General features: G+C 45.3%; 1 protein-coding gene across 3 annotated transcripts in view; it reads left to right on the top strand.

The window, feature by feature from the left end:
• The window catches only part of LOC138300926 (S-adenosylmethionine synthase), a 111813-nt gene extending 95979 nt beyond the window's left edge, over positions 1-15834 (top strand). For all 3 annotated transcript variants that reach the window (XM_069240824.1, XM_069240826.1, XM_069240825.1), the window contains 3 exons: positions 1909-2091; positions 8864-8997; positions 13023-15834. In XM_069240824.1, coding sequence (XP_069096925.1) covers positions 1909-2091; positions 8864-8997; positions 13023-13125 — 420 coding nt within the window. In that variant the 3' untranslated portion in view covers positions 13126-15834. The remainder of the gene's footprint in view (positions 1-1908; positions 2092-8863; positions 8998-13022) is intronic.
• The last annotated feature ends 270 nt before the right edge of the window (positions 15835-16104 follow it).

The raw sequence follows: 16104 nt of genomic DNA on the forward strand, positions 1-16104 counted from the left end.
CAGTCCTTAAAAATCCATCATGGCTGAAAATGATTTTTGGAGGTTACATCTGTCTGAGGCCATCCACTGGTGTGGCTAAAAATCCTAAACTCACCCCTTTCCTAATCTAATCAAGGGGGCACCTAATTGTCTGGGTTTGCAGAATGTGAGGGAGGTGCTGAGTTGCTCCAAATGTCCTTCCCTGCCTTTGAAGACCAGTTTGGCAGCCCCCCACTTCCTGCCTTTCCATCTGCTGAGGGAAGTTCTCCTCCCCCAGGCACATCTCTTTGTGTTTAGCCCAGGCTACTTCACACCTCATCAAGACAGCCTGGCAAGGCTGCCAGCGGCTGGCAAATCAGAGCAAAGCACTACAAGTCGGCAGCTTTTTAAGTAAAGATTAAAACTCTTTACCTGAACAAGTTATATTAAATCCAACAATTGTAAGTTGTGGGATTTATTATAACAATTAATTTGATACCAAACCTGAGGTATCTGTCACTTAAGGGGACTTTTTTAAATTAAAATAAAGTCTCCCCATTCTAGCCTATGTAGGCCATTAACTACAATGAGGGAAAAACTAATTTGGTTGTTTTACCTCACAAGGGCTTCTAAAACTATTTTTATAAGGTCCCTGCTTAGTTACATGGCACCAAACCCTAGGGGCACAAAGGGCACACCTTAGGGGTGACATATGTAAAAATAAGGTTTAAGATTTTAGAAGTATTTTTAATTCTAAAGTCGAATTTGCATGTAACTTTAATTTAGAAGCAGCCAGCAAGGCAGGCCTGCCTTTAAAATGACACTGGGCACCTCAGCAGTGCACCTATGGGTGGACTATCTATGCCGGGGTCCCTAAACCTACCTGCCCTATCATATACTAGGGACTTATAGGTAGGTTAATATTGCCAATTATAATTAGCCTAATTTGCATATCCACTTTACACATAGCACTGGCCCTGGGACTGGGAAGCAGTACCCAGGGCACAGCCGAGAGTCAGTAACCATCAGTATCTGTCCAAGAAGTTTGGGGGTGACCAGGTCAAAAATGAGGACTTTCCTACAACCATTTTACACACTTTCTGTGGCATCAAAGAGAGGTGCTTTCAGTCAGCAAGTGTGCAAATGTGTGTCTAAGATCTTGAGCATAATTCATGTCATTTTATAAGCATGTGTAGCCCTGTACACGCTCAAAAGCATCTGGAAAAGCTGGAGTGCTAACTCCTAAAGATGACAGCCTAAGAAACTAAGGGGCATATTTAAGAGCCCATAGTGCCGTTCTATCAGCACATTAATGTCATTTTTTGGACGATAATGTGGTGGTAGAAGGCCAAAAATGTCACTCCATATTTACAGTGGCGCAGTGCGTGCATTGTGCCACTTTGTAACTCTTTGCACTACATTCTGCCTGTGCCAGGCATAATGTATGCAAAGGGGGCGTTCCCCTGTTAGAGGACCCAAAGAAATGGCGTGAAGAAATCTCAGAGATTTCTTTGCATCATTTGTTTCCAGCACTTTTAATGCCTGCTCAGAGCAGGCGTTAAAAGGAGGCTTCCATTGGTTACAATGGCCTCTGGGTGCTTTGCAGGATTATCGTAAAAATGTTTGACACTAACCCTGCAAAGCGCCGGACTAGCGTAAAAAAATCTGATGCTAGTCCCCTAACTACCGCCATGGTGTGCCATATTTTAAATGCGGCGCACATATGGCGGCGTTAGGGGGGGCGCTAAGGGGTTCAAGAAAAGCGGCGCTGCACTGAGTGCAGCACCACTTTTCTTAAATATGCCCCTAAATGCCCTATCTGCTGTGTGGTGTATTTGTTTTGTGTTAATGGGTTACAAAGGTGCATCTTGTCTGACAAATGGGGGCTGTGCATTTTGTTTGTAAGTACAATGCCTCCGGCAAATGTTCTTATTTCTTGGAAACTTTCAGGGTGATGCTGGTGTGACCGGTCGCAAGATTATTGTCGACACCTATGGAGGCTGGGGAGCCCATGGTGGCGGTGCATTCTCTGGCAAAGACTACACCAAGGTGGACAGGTCTGCAGCATATGCTGCACGCTGGGTAGCGAAGTCTCTGGTACATGCAAAGTTGTGTCGCCGTGTCTTGGTTCAGGTAGGACTTTTAATAAGCTCATGTGTTTGAAGCTCTGGCCTTTGCAACCTTGATCAACAATGGCATGTTAAACTGGGGACTGGTTAGTTTTGAAACTATGCGTATTATAGGTTACTTTGCTAGAAGGGTCATCACTTCAAAGTACCTCTACATAACCCCAGTCCCTCATGCTCTTTAGTGCTTATTCACCCTCCAGAAATTACCACAAACAAACTGGATGTGGTCTTCATCACAGAAACCTGGTTAACACCCATTCATACATTCAAAGTTCTCATCTGAAAGGGATACAACATTCTGCAACATTGACACTAAGCGAAAAGTAAAACTCAACACATTCTTCTCCTTTGAAAGAGTTGTTGCAAGCTTCTTTATCTCTTTTTTTCTTTCTGTCTAACACACAGCTTTACACATGGACTCCTTGCCTAATTTCAAAGCCAGTAAATAATTCTCAACAACTCACACCAGCACCATTAAAGGGGTTTGTCTCCCATCAGATAGAAGGGTGTCAGCTTTAATCGGGGGTCATAATAAACACTGTTGCTAGTTCTGAGCTTTTCATCTACAAATAATTGCTTTCACGGGTGCTCTTTTAATTAGTTCTGCAGAAGCAAGGCAAGACTACAGCATTCACATGCATTACATGAAGGTTCACGACCAGAAAGAGTGCCTTTGACAGGAAAGGAGGTCATCAATGTGGCCAAGCTGTGAGGAAAAATTAGCTCCTTACTCTCCCTCCCCACCTATAAGAAGCTCATCTCTTGTGTCACTCCTCCACTGAATCAGTAGTATAGGCGTGCCTTATCCTTTTCTCTGTCCTTCATCTCCTTAGGAGGCGCACTACCCATATTTCCCACTGCACCCGAACCCCCAACCCAGGTCCAACTCTCACATCCATCCCTTCCACCATAACCTTGAACCCAGCTAGAGCAACACAAACCCTACAAAGAGTCACTGATAACGTCTTAAAAAATATTGTGGTGGTCTGCATTTAACGTTCGCTGTCTATCACAACCCAAGCCATCACAGCACGTCAGCTCACTTGTGTAATTTACCACTACCCTAGGCCATATGACATATGCATCTACATCTGCTACACAAATTTAAAATTTAAATTTTTAGTACTCTTTCACAATCCAGACCTGTCAACCTACTTTCCCTCATTCCGAGGATCTTGGAATAGACAGAAGAGATTTAAATCTTTGGCGTTCTCCACGTGTATGAAGCACATGTTGGAGGTTCCTTTGACATTGCCTTCATCCTTGAGTATGTAAAAGTAATAATTTATATGTAGCCGCTCCTTGGGCCGATTTTTGGTGACTGTGTAATTTTAGGGTAAGGTAGAAGTGCTCAAATCCACTGTCTGCCTAGCAATAACATACCTAGTTTGGAAACCCAATCTACATTCCATTGATAATGTGTTGTTCTCCTCCTTTCCTGCCAAAGTACTCTCTTCTACAAAATTCCACATTTGAAGTTGGTGCTCCCAATAGTGCTTTGTCTTGGTGCTATTGCTCCCTGTAGGAGGCTGGCTCAGTTTATGGTGCACACCTATGGTGTGGCACCCTATACTGAGTCCAGGCAACCTTTAGTGATAGTGAATTGGTGTCCAGAAAGCAGAAGCTCCCTAGGGGTAGCTGAGGTGAGCAGCTAAAACGTATCCAGCAGGAATGTAAAGCACTTGCAATGCCACAGTAGTCAGACAGTAACTTATTCACAAGAAAGAACCACACAAATGTTGCAAAAATTAAGAATATGTTTTTACAGCACTACTACTAAACTGACATTGGTATATCTCCCTTTGGATGATTATTTTGTGCATATATTGTGTGTAATATCTCCAAAGTAGCATAGAACTATACAGTGCTCTAGGGGAGGGCCGAACCCTATACAAAACTAATGGAATGTGAAATAGTGGCTCCAGCCAAGATAAGTGTGGTTGTTAGCTAGGGGCTGGGGGCAGTTAGGCACACCAGAGGTAAGTATAGTAAGTTACCCCAGCAACCAGAAGTAAGGTATTAGTTGCCCACACAGTTGTCCCATAGGCTAACACAGAGAGCAGTGGTTGGAGTTTGTGGAATTCAGGACCCTTCCCAGTGATCCTGAAGAAACAAGCAGGCAAAATGATGGTAGAGTGCCCAACCCCAGGATACCCAGAGGACAGGAGTACCTACACCATTGACCTGGATGCAGAGAGGAGAAGGGACTCTCTCTGAAGACTGTGGATGCCTCGGATTGTCCAGCTGCTGTCATGACCCGTGGACCAGGCCGGTGGAACCCAGGGACGGATTCCGGATGTGGAGGACCTGCAAAGGAAAGGGACAGAGTCCATCACCCTTGGAGGTGCCCAGGTGGTGCAGGTAGCAATGCCCACCCTCCTGATAATTAATTTCCTGCCAGTCGGTAAAAGCAGAAGTCCAGCTTTAGGGTCCAGGAGCTGAAGAAGATCCCAGGACTCACCTACGAGCTGTCCGTCAACGGTCGCTGGATAGCAGGAGGGTTAGTGACCAGCCAGGTCACCAACAAGCCCTGGCAAGCACAAATAGGAGTTGCAGAAGAAGTTGCAAAGTTTTGGTGACCAGGGAGGTCCAGGAGACTTCCCAGGAGGAGGAGTCAGAGCTGGCCCTCAGCAGACAGGAAGACCAACAGAAGTCTGCGGAGTCCCCACAAGTGATCCATGGCGCTGGACACAGGCAGTCACAAAGAGGCCTTACTAGCCCAGTAAAACTGAAGACCCACATTGCAGGAGTTGCAGGATATACGCTGATCCTTGGTTTGCAGAGTGCTGGGTTTTCTTGGAGCTTGCAGATTTCCCAGAGGAAGAGTCAACAAGCCTTGGCAAGTGCAGCAGTTGCGATGCAGAGAGGGGCCAGTTATTTGGCAAGAGCAGGGGACCACAGTCTCCCAACTTTGATAGAAGACGAGCAGGACCCAGAGGAGGCCCCAGACTCACCATCTTTGTTGCAGGATCTTCAGATGTCCGTTGCAACTCTCAGGCAGCCAGTCAGCGTTGTCTTGAGGTGCCTGCTATTGCAGGGGAGTGACTCCTTCACTCCAAGGGAGATTCCTTTGTGCTTCCTGGTGCAAACCGAGCCCTAGTAGTCCCTGGAGGGTGCACAACCTTGGAGGTTGGAGAATTATTGCAGGATCCGGAGAAACAATGTTACAATGGGAGCCTTCCCACCAGAAGCAGGCTTCTTTGGTTCCAATGAAGACCAGCAGTGTTTCCAGAGGCCAGGAGCAGAAGATGTCTTGCAGAGTTCCTTAAAGAGTCTTGCTAGACAAACCTGAGGACCCACCTGTGAGGGAGCCCTTAAGTAACCCTAAAATGGTGTTGGTCACTCCCTGCAGTGACCCACCTATCAGAGGGGGTCAGGGATGTTGTCTACCTGGCCTAACCAGTCTGATGCTCCCAGGGGCCTCTGCATATCTTATTTTCAAGATGGCAGAATCAAGTGGCCACCTAGAGGAGCTCTGGGCACCACCCCTGGGGTGGTGACGGACAGGGGAGTGGTTACTCCCCTTTTCATTGTCCAGTTTCGTGCCAGAGCAGGGCCGGGGGGTGACGGGGTGTCCCTGGACTGGTGCAAACTGGTTTATGCAAGGAGGGCACCAAATGTGCCCTTCAAAGCATGCCAGTGGGTTGGGGAGGCTACTCATCCCAAGCCATGTAACATGCATTTCCTAAGGGGGAGGGTTTTACCTCCCTCTCCCAAAGAAAATTCATTGTTCTGCGTTCCTCTGCTTGAGCAAGCTAAGCACCTGGAGGGCAGAAACCTGTATGCGGTGGCAGCACAGCAGGCTGCCCGGAAAACTCCCAGAAGACTGAGAGGACCCCCAGCACTGCTCCTACAAGGAGTCCCCAGAGTGCATGGGATCATACAACCAATACTGGCAACAGTATTGGTGTATGATTCCCAACATGTTTGATACCAAACATGCCCACGTTCGGAGGTATCATCATGTAGCTGGACACAGGTAATGAATGACCTATTTCCAGTACACAGGTAAAAAGGCTTCCACGCACTTACGAAGTCTAGGAAAAATTGAGCTGGAGTTTGTAGGGGGACCTCTGCTCATGCAGGAGTACCTTCCCACACAGGTGCTTGCACCCTGCCATTTGCGCTAGGAGGGCCTGCAATAGGGGCGACTTAGTGACCTGGTGCAGTGACCTTTAGTGAAAAGTGCATGGAACTTTTCATGCAGGCTGCAATGGCAGGCCTGCAGACCCATTTTGCAAGGGATCCCATGGGTGGCATAGTACATGCTGCAGCCCACGGGGAACCCCAGGTGCCCCAATGCCCTAGGTACCTACGTACCACATTCTAGGGATTTACATGGGGGCACCAGTATGCCAATTGTGGGGTGTGCTAAGTCCTAAGCAACTTAATTTAGAGGGAGAGAGCATAGTCACTGGGGTGCTGGTTAGCAGGATCCCAGGGAAACAGTCATAACGCACTGAAAGCAGGCAGAAATTGGGGGTAACCATGCCAAAAATAGGGTACTTTCCTACAGCTATATACCTTAGGATGGCTTCCCCACACTTACAGAGCCCAGGTATTCTCTCATGCAGGGGTATCCTCGCACTTGGGACATGCGTTCTGCCCTTTGGCCTAGCAGAGGGGTGACGTATAATGCCTAAGTGCAGTGGTTAGGTTTGGCAGCTTACTACACTCCCTATTTACAACAGTAATAGGTGACTGAGCCATTCCCATATACTTGTTGGGCCACAGAAAGAAACTCTGCAAGACCAAGACGTTAAATAATGTGCCAGGAGTAAGATACTCAATTTCTGTTCTCATTTATATAAGGGCCCCATAATTTAACAGGGAAAGCATTCCAAGACAGCTATGCTGGAGCTTATAGTGGGAAACACTTTGTTTCACGTGACTACTTGTGAAAAATAGAAAACAATGGGGGATCTATTCCTGAGAGAAGGTCACAATTGAGATTTGAGAGTGCAGCTAGTTGTTGGACATAAAACAATTGTGTTTTGAGCTAATCCTTGAGAATGTCTGAGAGTTAACTTTAAATGCTAAAATGAATCCAGCAAGATTGTGCTACAGATGTACAGCATGGGACTAATACAGTAGTCCTGATGAAGTTCTGATGACAGAACGCAACACAGTGGCTGGGCTGACCGAGTTCATTTTAAGATCTAACTCCTCAATAAAGAGTCTTATATGTTAAAAGAAGACTTTGGGTGTAATTCCTACCCTGGCGTTCCGAGACCGCCAGGGTAGGGGACGGAGGAAGCACCGCCAACAGGCTGGCGGTGCTTCTGGGGCTATTCTGACCGCGGCGGTAAAGCCGCGGTCAGAAAAGGGAAGCCGGCGGTTTCCCGCTGGCTTCCCGCTGCCCCTGTGAATCCTCCACGGCGGCGCTGCAAGCAGCGCCGCCATGGGGATTCCGACCCCCTTCCCGCCAGCCTGGTTCTGGCGGTTTTCACTGCCAGAGCCTGGCTGGCGGGAACAGGTGTCGTGGGGCCCCTGGGGGCCCCTGCAGTGCCCATGCCACTGGCATGGGCACTGCAGGGCCCCCCTAACAGGGCCCCACATTGATTTTCAGTGTCTGCTTGGCATTCGGAGCCGGCTTCCTCGTTGCTTTCCCGCTGGGCGGGCGGGCGGCCTTTTGGCGGTCGCCCGCCAGCCCAGCGGGAAAGTCAGAATGACCGCCGCGGTCTTTTGACCGTGGTATGGTCTTCTGGCAGTTCCCACCAGGCGGGCGGTGACCGCCGCCCGCCAAAGTAGGAATGACCGCCTTTGTCCTGATTGTTACTTTGGAACTCTTGGAAACTAACCAATATATGGGAAATTAGGATTGCAAGAGGACTCAGGTGACACAGTACTTAAAAACTTGGTGTACTTCTTCCTTTTCTAATTTTGTAAAAACTGGTGTTGCCTTGCTCCGCTGGAAGGCCATGAACTGCTTTGACTGGGAACTGGGAATGTTGCGACTCCCAGCTGAATAGAGAATCGATTTGAGCAGGGAGCATGCAGTAGAGCTATGCGTTTCTGCAGCTCATATGATGTGAAATGACTACTGTACTATGTACATTGATGATACACTGGAAGTATTGAAGAACTGTACTGCTAGTGAGCCTGTACGGTGCAAAACACCTGCCATGTGAGCGCCAACCATACATCAGAGAAAACGAACAGGTGATGGGTGGAATGTTGAACAATGGAACAATACACACACACACACCAATCTCCCCCTTGCACACCCCAGCCCCCCCCCTCCCTCAAGACACAAAGATATGGGCTTAAGCCACCGTATTTTTTTTTTTTTTTTTTGCCAACCACACCACCCCAGTTTGAACACAGCCATCTGCAAATCAGTCTTGACCCTGCCCCTCCCCCCCCTTTATGGGACCAGTCCAGCCGAACTGCCAAGCCAGGTCATCCCTTGACCAGAAACAAGCACCCTAGAACCACTTTCAGGGTATGTTTATAGAAAACATTGCACTCAACATTACATAAGTATTTTATAAGCATATATAAATATATTAACTTTTTAAGTGGATTTTTTTAATTTATTTTTTTATATACTTTGGGACATTCTGGCATGGAAGCAGTGGCCTCTTAATCTACCTTGCATGTCTCATTTTCCAATTACTGTCTGGCGTTGTCCAATCCCAGCTGCCCACCACTGGGCTATGTAATAGACTGTTGCTGATTCATTACTGTGACCATTATGCCAGATCATTTATATCATTTACAGCCCACAAACCATGCCACCCTTGCGGTATTCTTAAAGCATTTTTGTCTTGTAGGTTGCTTATGCCATTGGAGTGGCTCATCCGCTTTCAGTTTCATTGTTTACCTATGGTACATCCCAGAAATCTGAAAAGGAGCTCCTGGAAATCGTGCATAAGAACTTTGACCTGCGACCGGGTGTCATTGTCAGGTGAGCCCCTAGATTTTCCCAGACTGCAGAATGAAGCAACTCAATCGTGGAAGTAGCTAGCTGATGGACAATACAGAAGTTTGGCTCTGCATCCTGCAGAAGTTGAGTCTGATATGAATGCCATAGACCTAAACCAATTAGGATAGAATGGTTCAGTCTTAGCAAGAAATGTATCTTTGTTGTGTTGGATCCAGGTCAGGCACTGCTCTGAGATGTTTTTCAGCAGCAGAAGTTGAGTGCAGAGGGATCAACAGTGTGGCAGACGACTTGTAGTTAAGGGGGAAACCATTATGAACTTTTGGGGAGTTGGAAACTGCATGGAATATATTCTGTTCCTAAGAGTAACTATAAACGAGCATTGCCAAAGCCAATCGATTTCACCAATGCAAGAGCAATGTCTCATAGCCATGTTGTACAGCAACATGAAGTGGGGTAGAGTGGAGTGGTATGGCATAAAGTGGAGTGGGGTGGCTCAGCGTGAAGTGGCATAGAGGAGGGTGACTTAGAGTGGACTGGTATAAAGAAGAGTGGAGTGGGAAAGACTAGATTGGAGTGGTGTGGAGTAGAGTGGCTTGAAGTGGTATAGAGTAGGGTGGAGTAAAGTAGAGTGGCACTTTGTGGAGTAGGGTAGAGTGGAGAGTTGTATATTAGAGTGGGGTATAGTTCACTGAGGTAGTGCAGTGGCATTGAGTTGTGTGCAGTGGCATAGAGTGGACTGGTGCAAAGTAGAGTGGTGTAGAGTGTAGTGGCATACAGGAAAGTACAATGGCATAGAGTGCAAGGGCATAGAATAGAGTGGCGCAGAGTAGAATGCAGTGGTGCATAGTAGAGTGCAGTGGCATAGAGTACAGGGTTGGGGAAAAATACAACAGAGAATTCGGGTAGGAGGAGGTAAAAGCTACATGGATGGGGATATGGGAGATGGACTGAAAATGCAAGCACTCATATGGAGAGCTTGAACACAAGGAAAAAAAGTAGCTCCAGAAGCAGTGGATGGACACAAGTACTTGGTCCATACTCCAGGGGAGGGCCAAACATAAGAGGTCATCACACCTGCATGCAGTGACAAACCTGGACTAAGAAAATGAAACTAACAAATTGTGTGTTATTGGTAGGCGGCAAGCCCGCTGTGTGTAAAGAAAGGTCTCGCAGAGATAGCGTGCGCTGTCTAGTTGAAACTAAAAAAAGATCTAGGAAAATCTTAGAGTTCGGACTCAGTAGAATGACCCCAATTAAGATTATAGAAGCTAATTTCCATAATCTGCAGAATGCAAGGAGTGGTGGGTTTGGCCAACATTTCATTGTAGATGTACGTTGGGACATGTGTAAGAACGCTAGATGCAAATCACTAGATTCACTCTTGAAATGCAGGAGATTGGGCTGCTAGGTGAGAGTGATGGAGTGATGCACAGCAGTGTAGTATGGCTAGAGGGCAAGGGGGACTGCTAAGTCAGCAATGTCAAGTTTATTGGTTAGTTAATAAAAACAATAACAAACATAACAGTCGTTCTAAATAATGCATGTTCAAAACCGCCGAATAAAATTATTGCTAAAATCACCATGAGCACCACATGCACCCAGACATTAAATTGGTATGTTTAAATCATATAATGTGTTGGAAGCTTAAAGGAATGCAATAAAACCCAAAGGCTAAGTAATTAGAGTACAAACATATAAACTGCTAAGTTTGGCCTGACTGGTATCTAAAAGTGCTACGTGCAGACTATGTCGGCAGCCTTTTTCACTGCAAAGAGAGTGATCGAGTGCAGAGCAGTGGGATGTGCCCTGGGGCAGCCATTTCCATAGGTATATGGGCACAGAAACATTGTATAGCTTGAGCATGGGAAAGGATAGGCAAAACCGTGCGTGAATAAGAAAATGGATCAGTGCAGTGAGTCTCTGGGAAGTTTGATAGGGAGGGGGAATGTTGAAAGGAGTGCCTGTAAGAGGCAACTCAGAGCATTTCAAAGCATAATAAAAATACAATTTCTGGACCGTTTACAGACTTGCCAAATCGGAAAACAGATCTGCAGTCTTGTGTCTGCTACAAGTTGGAGTTCTGCAAGTGTACAAGGGATAACATGGCACACATGTAAATCATGCTATCTCTCTCTCCACCTTCTCTGTGCCCCTCTAGTTTGTCTCTCTGTTCTCCTGACAGTTCCTTCACCCACTGCTTTGCCCTCCAGCACCGCTTAACATCTCTTGTTAAAAACATTACAAACCCCAATTACGGTTTATACAGTTAGCATATCTTTGATATCTGTGACATCCATCCCATCTTGGAAGGAAATGCAGCATGTTTCTCATACAATGCAGCCCTGCACAGAGGCAACTTACAGACACAGACAGCAACTTTCTGCAAGGGGCTCATTATTCCATGCAGCACCATTGCATTCTGGAACAGTTGAAGCCTTGTTGAACTAGTTGTTTTCTTATGACAAGGCATATCTCTTCTAACAAATCTATTACTTGTCACAGACTGGAAATCCGAAGATCCACAACTCAGGACTTGTTTGTTATGAAGATTTTAGAGCAAGGACAACTTCACTTTCTTAGTCACACAATGATATAGTACAGTATAGCTTCCCAATTAACTGTAAATCCCACTGCAAATATTGAAGCCAGCATCGTTGAACAATTATTTAAGTCAAATGGTGGTGAGGTACCCACTGGATAGATAAGATTGTTCTTCTCCGGATCCTTTATAAGGATAAGGTTTAATTATTAAGCAAAGATTTTCATCAGACGTCAGTATTGCTCCAAAGTCAATTTAATTATTTGAGAGGGACAAAGAAGCAAAAAACAAAGGGGGTCATTCCGACCCCGGCGGGCGGCGGGCACCGTCCGCCGGGCAGAAACCTCCAAAAGACCGCACCGCGGTCAAATGACCGCGGGGGTCATTACAACTTTCCCGCTGGGCCGGCGGGCGATCTCCAAAAGATCGCCCGCCGGCCCAGCGGGAAAGCCCCTGCAAAGAGGAAGCCGGCTCCGAATGGAGCCGGCGGATTTGCAGGGGTGCGACGGGTGCAGTGGCACCCGTCGCGATTTTCATTGTCTGCAAAGCAGACACTGAAAATCTTTGTGGGGCCCTGTTAGGGGGCCCCTGCACTGCCCATGCCAGTGGCATGGGCAGTGCAGGGGCCCCCAGGGGCTCCACGACACCCGTTCCCGCCAGCCTCTTCCTGGCGGTGTAAACCGCCAGGAAGAGGCTGGCGGGAAGGGGGTCGGAATCCCCATGGCGGCGCTCCAAGCAGCCCCGCCATGGAGGATTCCCTGGGCCAGGGGAAAACCGGCGGGAAACCGCCGGTTCCCCTTTTCTGACTGCGGCTTTACCGCCGCGGTCAGAATGGCCCGGGAAGCACCGCCAGCCTGTTGGCGGTGCTTCCTCTGCCCTCCACCCTGGCGGTTTGAAACCGCCAGGGTCGGAATGAGGGCCAAAGTGTAGATACTCATAAGTCCAAAGTGTTGTAACGTAGGCCAGCCGACACATGTTTCGCCCCAAGAGGCGTGTAGGCCAGGGCTTTCTCAAGGCTGGGTAGAAAAAGAAATAACATGAGACTAAATAGTATGATAAGGTCTAGTATAAGTATGTTAAAGAAAATGCCGGGAAGCCAAGAAAGTGGTGCAAAAGAGTTGTGCATGAAAAACCAGAAGAATTTAAGAAAAAAGAAATACGCAATATATAAAGAAATACGCAATATATAAAGGCAATCATGCTGTCCCTAAAGTTTTTTCAGCTTCACAGAAAAAATATATAAGGATATGCCTGTGTGAAGTGATCAAGCAGATGATAAGAGAACTTCATAGGTGATTCGAATATAGCAAGAAAGATTATCAGTTGTGATAGTGATACATATATTATCTAGTATTTAAATGGATACTCAAGAAGAAACCAACCACAGCATCGTTGAACAATTAAAAGTCCATAGATTTGATAAATTCTTCTTTTTGATGTTTATAATCTTATTTGTTGTAAATCCATTGTGTTGATCACTTTTCTCTCATTTCCCTCTCTCAATTAGAGACCTGGATTTAAAAAAACCAATTTATCAGAGAACTGCCTGCTATGGACATTTTGGAAGGTGTGAGTTTCCATGGGAGGTACCCAAGGAAATTGTTTTTTAGTGAAACACAACAACTCCCACCCACTGTATGTATCACAGATGAGGAAAGGAGATCTTGCACCACAGCGACTCTTGTAAATTCCAGACTGTCCCCCGACATGCCTCAAGGAGTCCAGAATCCGCCGCAAATGCTCAAAAGACATCTCAGTCCACACCCTATGTGCCTTGAATTTGAGGGTTCTCCAGCAATGCAGATGCTTCAGTTTACTGCAGCTGATTTACATTAGACCCTCTTTCTGAACTGTTAAACCAGCAAATGCTTTTTATATTTTGTAATGCTGCTACATTTGTTACAACTTCAAAATGAAATGTGTATCTCACATTTTGGCCAACTTGGGACTTGCCTCAGGTTCCAGAGCATCTCTATTTTAAGAAGGAGCTTACAGATGCACAGGTGTTTTTCAGGTTTACATGGCCATGTGGGGCCATATGGGGGCCAGTTTCCTTGTTTAAATTATGTCTTAATATATAGTGTTTTGGCTGCTGTTGATGACTTTTTCCTGTAGGTTACCTGCAGTAAAGGAGTGTTTTCAAGGTTTGCAGGGCCTACACAAGTAGGAATGTTTAATTTGGTTCCTCAAATGTTTTAGCCAAAAATAATATAGGTTTTAAGCCTCCTAAAGGAATACGTTTATGGCATGTCAAAGGTTTTTAACAGACAATGCCTGTGACTAACTTTTGAGCAGTGTTTTAGTATGATATAGGTGCTGCAATTGATGATCTTGCAATTTGGAGAGCGACAGTAACATTTGTTAACTTGTTGGCCCACCATAATTTCTACTACGTCTACCTCTAAAGGATCAATTTCACTATTTCTGTTTGAACTAAAATGGTTTGCCTCTAGGATCTAGGTGTGGAAGATCTGTAACTGTTTTATGGAAACATACAGACTGACAATAATAACTAAACACACATGGCATGTTTTAATTTTTTTAGTGTAACTGTAACAGAATCACCATCTTTTGTGGATTTTGTTGTTTGGTTTTTAAACTAATTCTGTAAATGACCAAAGCTGATAGACCGTTACCACGCTGTTTACGGACTCACTGGAACCACAGAACATCATGGTGGCGAAACAGCATTGGTAAGATGTCCAACAATGGCCAAAGAAGTAAATCTTGATTCTTTTTTTTTTTTTTTTTAATCCACTGACAGTAGGAGGCCTAGAGAAGATACTGAAATGTAGGAAAGATGAAAAAAGCTCTTGGAAACCTCTACCTTTATTGTGGTCTTATTTTGTCTTTCCACTCATTCTGCCTGCTGTAGCAGAGTATCTCAAAATCAAACTGTGGTTTGTTACATTTAGCCAAGACACAAGGCAGTGCACTGTGACAGATTTTAAGAGGTCAGCCAATGAAAGCAGCAGCACAGCAGTAACCTTTCATTAACTTGATGCAAATCCTTTACTGTGGACACTTCCCGTCCCTTCCTCGATCTGGAATTCTATACCCTCAAGCAAGTAATGTGCAACGTCAGCTTGTTAGTATCTTTACTCGCGTTACCACAGCTTTTCTCGTCCTGTGTTTGACATCCATGTCACAGTTGCACATCTCATCTGCAAAATTGTCCACTGCCAGACCGCCTTTGATTTCTCTTTAAAACATCCTGTGAACCCCTTCTGCTCACACTTTGATAAGGAGCCCCTCCGCTACCATTGACCTGGTTAAAACTCCTCCTCACTATTATAGATCTTAACTTCCCCTCACAAAAGAGAACATGTCTACTGTTGTAGACCTAGCACAGAATGCCTTTCTGTTGTACGTGTTTTCCAGAACCCCCCTATTACATGTTCACCACCTCCTCCTCATCTAAGGCAGATGAGAATTTTTTGTAATTTCTTTTCTATATCAGTGTGGAAAACAAAACCCATCTCTTAAGTACATATACTATCAAAAAAAATCTTATGTATAAAAAATATCCTTCACCGCTCTGATAAAAGAGAAACAAACCTTAACAAAGGAGAAAGTTAAATAGAGGCAGATAGCTCAAAATAAACAGTGCTTTCTCATTTTGGCATGGATGAGAATATTTTTTAAAATGGCAGATCGCGTCTAAACCAAAGAAGTTGACAGACAAAAGCTGTGTGATATGGTGTTTAAACTTCTTTTGTATATAGCCTCATTGCCCGCCGTAGTGGGCTACTCCAGCCATTAAAGGCCCGCTCCAGCTTTAAAAGCCCGAGCCAAAGTGCGAGAGGGCAGAATGTTGTAAAAAATAAAAGAAAGGCCTCATGGAACCCAAGGGGATTGAAATCCCCTTGGGATCCGTGATGCTTTAGTTTACAGCAACAGCCATGAACAAAAACATTGGAATGTTGGAGCTCCATGCTTCTACCGGCCATTAGAAGCCGTCCATTGTTTTCAATGGCACTCTATTTTCTTTAATCCTGTGCAGTGGAAACGTCTGCTGTTTTTTTTTCCTCTTGTGAAACCTTCGCTTGGAAACGTTTGAATTGGTTTGCAGCTAATGCTAAAAATCCAGTGCTTTTACTCATGTTTTTAAAGTTCAAGGTCATTGAAATGTTTTTTTTTTTAACCCTTGGAGTATCAAGTAAACCCGCCAAAAATAGAGTGACATGCTGAGACAGAATCCTTCAGGCAAGAACAGAACCTTATGCTGATTTTCAATTCATTGATTAATTCATGAAATTAATTTTACTAGTCCTTTGCATAGGAATGTACTTTGCTAAATAAAACTTTCACAACACGTATGCAGTTTCAGAAGCTCATTACTTTCCTAAGTTTGTTGGCCTAAGCATTCATATGTTTTGGGTAGATACATTGATTAATTCATGAAATTAATTTTACTAGTCCTTTGCATAGGAATGTACTTTGCTAAATAAAACTTTCACAACACGTATGCAGTTTTAGAAGCTCATTACTTTCCTAAGTTTGTTGGCCTAAGCATTCATATGTTTTGGGTAGATTTTGGACATAAGTAGTTACATCTTCATTATAGGCATTGTTTTCAATACCCTCAC

This window comes from Pleurodeles waltl, chromosome 6, assembly GCF_031143425.1.
Source record: "Pleurodeles waltl isolate 20211129_DDA chromosome 6, aPleWal1.hap1.20221129, whole genome shotgun sequence".
NCBI lineage: Eukaryota > Metazoa > Chordata > Amphibia > Caudata > Salamandridae > Pleurodeles > Pleurodeles waltl.